Source organism: Primulina eburnea, chromosome 15, assembly GCF_022965805.1.
Source record: "Primulina eburnea isolate SZY01 chromosome 15, ASM2296580v1, whole genome shotgun sequence".
Taxonomy (NCBI): Eukaryota; Viridiplantae; Streptophyta; class Magnoliopsida; order Lamiales; family Gesneriaceae; genus Primulina; species Primulina eburnea.
Genome location: NC_133115.1, coordinates 30404930 through 30407774, shown reverse-complemented (window position 1 = coordinate 30407774; position 2845 = coordinate 30404930). Strand labels below are relative to the sequence as shown.

Sequence of the window (2845 nt, the reverse complement as noted above, 5' to 3'; positions counted from 1 at the left end):
AAACAAATTAAACAACGATTTTACAAGCACGTAACACGCATATAGAAGCGTTGGTTTAAAACATACCGAAGAAAACTCTTCGTTCGTCATATAATGTATATAACTAAGATGATTATAATTAATATTAACTTTATATATATATATATATATATATATATATATATATATATATATATATATATATATATAATTTAGTTTACATATTATATTATTACAAAAAAAGAAACATATATTAAACATGACTAATTTTAAATTTGTTCTTTTATTGAAGAGATGATATTGCAATAGGAGTTGCAATCCAAACAAGCTCTACATATATAAGAGGAGGCTCTTACACCCCAATCTACATGTAAGAGATTTCATTTATTCATTACAGTAAAGCCCATATATTTAATTTTTGAGCAAGTCTAGCAACTGATATTGGGACCAGGATCAACTCCAAGTTGGCTGCAATAGTTTCTGTAATATTGGACACGAGAATTGACTGCACCCGTGTTCCCTCCATTGCATTCCATTCCGTTAATGGCTCGAATCGTGGCCCCGAATCCCTGTCCAGATGTTATAGCATTATGGCAATTGTTCATCCAGAACCAGAGGGCTGTCTTGAAAGATATGACATTGTTACTAGCCACGATATCGGGGTTGTTTAGCCCATCGAACCCGATGCTTTGCCCGGCTGGTATGTAGTTGTAGTTCCATGTAAGTTGAAGAGGACCTCGCCCGTAGTAAGCCTTTCCGGCCGCACACGGATATTGAGTGCTGGCCTGGCAGTAGTTTCTAGTTGCCCCGTTAATTTCATTTATATAGCACAGACCTGCATTAGAAAATATGTTATTACAACATTTTAGGGATCAGAATTAATTGTTGGAGTGCCTAAAATTCCTTAAATGAAACTTACTTCCAGTTTCGTGTGCGACGTTTGCGAAGAACGCAGCAACCTCACGCCTAGCAACATCGTTAGACCCACTGGCGAAAGACGGATATGAGCCGGCTGCAGTGAGAAAAGCCGATCGGCTGTAGAATCCTTTCCCCTCGCAGCCTCCACCTGCCCCATTAGCGATCCCATTGAAAAATGCATCAGTCACTATACCGGAAACGCCACTTGAACCGTAGCATGGGCCGGATCGGCATCCTGTCCCACAGTAATCGGCGGTGCTGCCACAATAGCCGTATTGGCTGCAACAAAGGTTAGACGCGCAGCCACAGTTTTGCCCGGAAGCCAACTTCCCGGCAGTGAGAGCCATGGCTAAAAGGGTGCAAAGTGTGACATAGGATTTTCTTGAGACCATTTTGAGTCAAAATGATCGGTTGAAGAACGAATACAAGGAGTAGTTTGTGTTGATGCACTCACCATAGGGAGGGAATATGGGGTATTTATAGTTGACATTGGATCGGAGTTGTAAAAGTAGAATTAAGTGGAATGATGCAGCTTCTAGGAAAATTTTGAAATATATTTTTGAGTAGGTCTCACGAATTTTTATCTGTGAGACGGATCAACCCTATCGATATTCACCATAAAAAGTAATATTTTAGCATAAAAAGTCATACTTTTTTCATTAATGACCCAAATAAATGATCTGTCTCACAAAATACGACATGTGAGACCGTCGCACACAAATTTTTGCCTATATTTTTTGTGATATTTGTGCTATATTTTGTGGATAAGGGATTTATGTTATATTTCTAAAAAGAACTAAGAAAAATGTGAATTTATCTAGATAGATTATTTTTTCATATATAAAAAGTGGATGACGTACATGAAATACATTCTTTGAAGGAATTATTCATTGAATTTGAATGTCTAGGTTGCTGATTGTAGTTTTGAAAAATGTTTTGACTATCTAACAAATGGATATTATCTATTATTTGTTTCTTCAAAAAAATTTCCAAAGGATGCATAAAAGAATTAATATGGGTACATGAATTTTAAAAAATGAAATTCATTCGATCATTTTATTTCCCACGTATATAACCATTTTGTAAAGAGATGTTTGTTATAATTTGAAAGCTACAATTCATGGCCACTTGCTTATTATCTTTAACTTTTTTTAAAAAATCTCAAAAGCAATTTAAGCTTGTAAATTTTTCAAAGTCTTAGAGAGATTTATGTATAAGATCGAATTTTCGTCGCTTTATCAAAAATTATAGTCGGTGATAATGGTGCAATTCAAATATTTTAAACTGATAACCAGCTCAAATTGTACTGAAATCTATGAGACTCTAACCCTTGACTGACTTTGACTCTGATTTCAATTGTACGACTGACCATTTATCGTTTTATAAAAAATTATAGTTGATAGTAACAATGCAACTCAGATTTTTTAAATCATATATCATTCCAAACTTCATTGTTCGACCACTTTTCTAATAAAGATAAATATTACACGCAACATTTCATATTTTATTTAGCCTCATGGATGTGAAAAAAAAAAAAAAAAAGACTTTGAATAAGTCAAATTTTCTTCTTCGTGATCGCACTCGTCCATTTCAGTATGAACTCCTTATTGAAATTAGAAAGAAAAATTATTTTGACATTTACATGGAGCAATTTTAAAAATTGCTACTATAATTTCTATACACTAAGTAATCGAATGCATTTGTATAAATTTTTCTACACTATTTTAATTATTTCAAAATTTTAAAATATATTGTTGTATGTATGATATAATTTAATAATATGGCATCTTTGTAGAGACGTGAAAATTTTGAATTAAAATTGGTACTTACGGGGAAAATAAATAAATGAGAAGTCTGAAATAACTAGTTTTGATGTCATAATCTAATTTTGATAAACCAAAAACAATCATATAAAATTATAAAAATACTTCATCTTCATTTATATAAT

The 2845-nt window shown here is 33.0% G+C and overlaps 1 protein-coding gene across 1 annotated transcript; it reads right to left on the bottom strand.

Moving 5' to 3' along the window:
* Window positions 1-243: 243 nt before the first annotated feature.
* Window positions 244-1358, bottom strand: LOC140814885 (endochitinase At2g43590-like). The gene is made up of 2 exons (XM_073173982.1): window positions 899-1358; window positions 244-814 (listed from the first exon to the last, which is right to left on the bottom strand). The coding sequence occupies exons 1-2, from the start codon at window positions 1287-1289 to the stop codon at window positions 408-410; spliced, it is 798 nt and encodes a 265-aa protein (XP_073030083.1). The 5' UTR covers window positions 1290-1358; the 3' UTR covers window positions 244-407.
* Between the last annotated feature and the right edge of the window lie 1487 nt (window positions 1359-2845).

What these genes read in the sequence shown, in the direction of transcription:
- LOC140814885 (XM_073173982.1), bottom strand. Translation starts at nt 1,289, where the DNA reads ATGGTCTCAAGAAAATCCTATGTCACACTTTGCACCCTTTTAGCCATG. An exon ending in CGTCGCACACGAAACTGGAA is followed by an intron (nt 815 to 898) that starts GTAAGTTTCATT and finishes TTTCTAATGCAG; the next exon opens with GTCTGTGCTATATAAATGAA.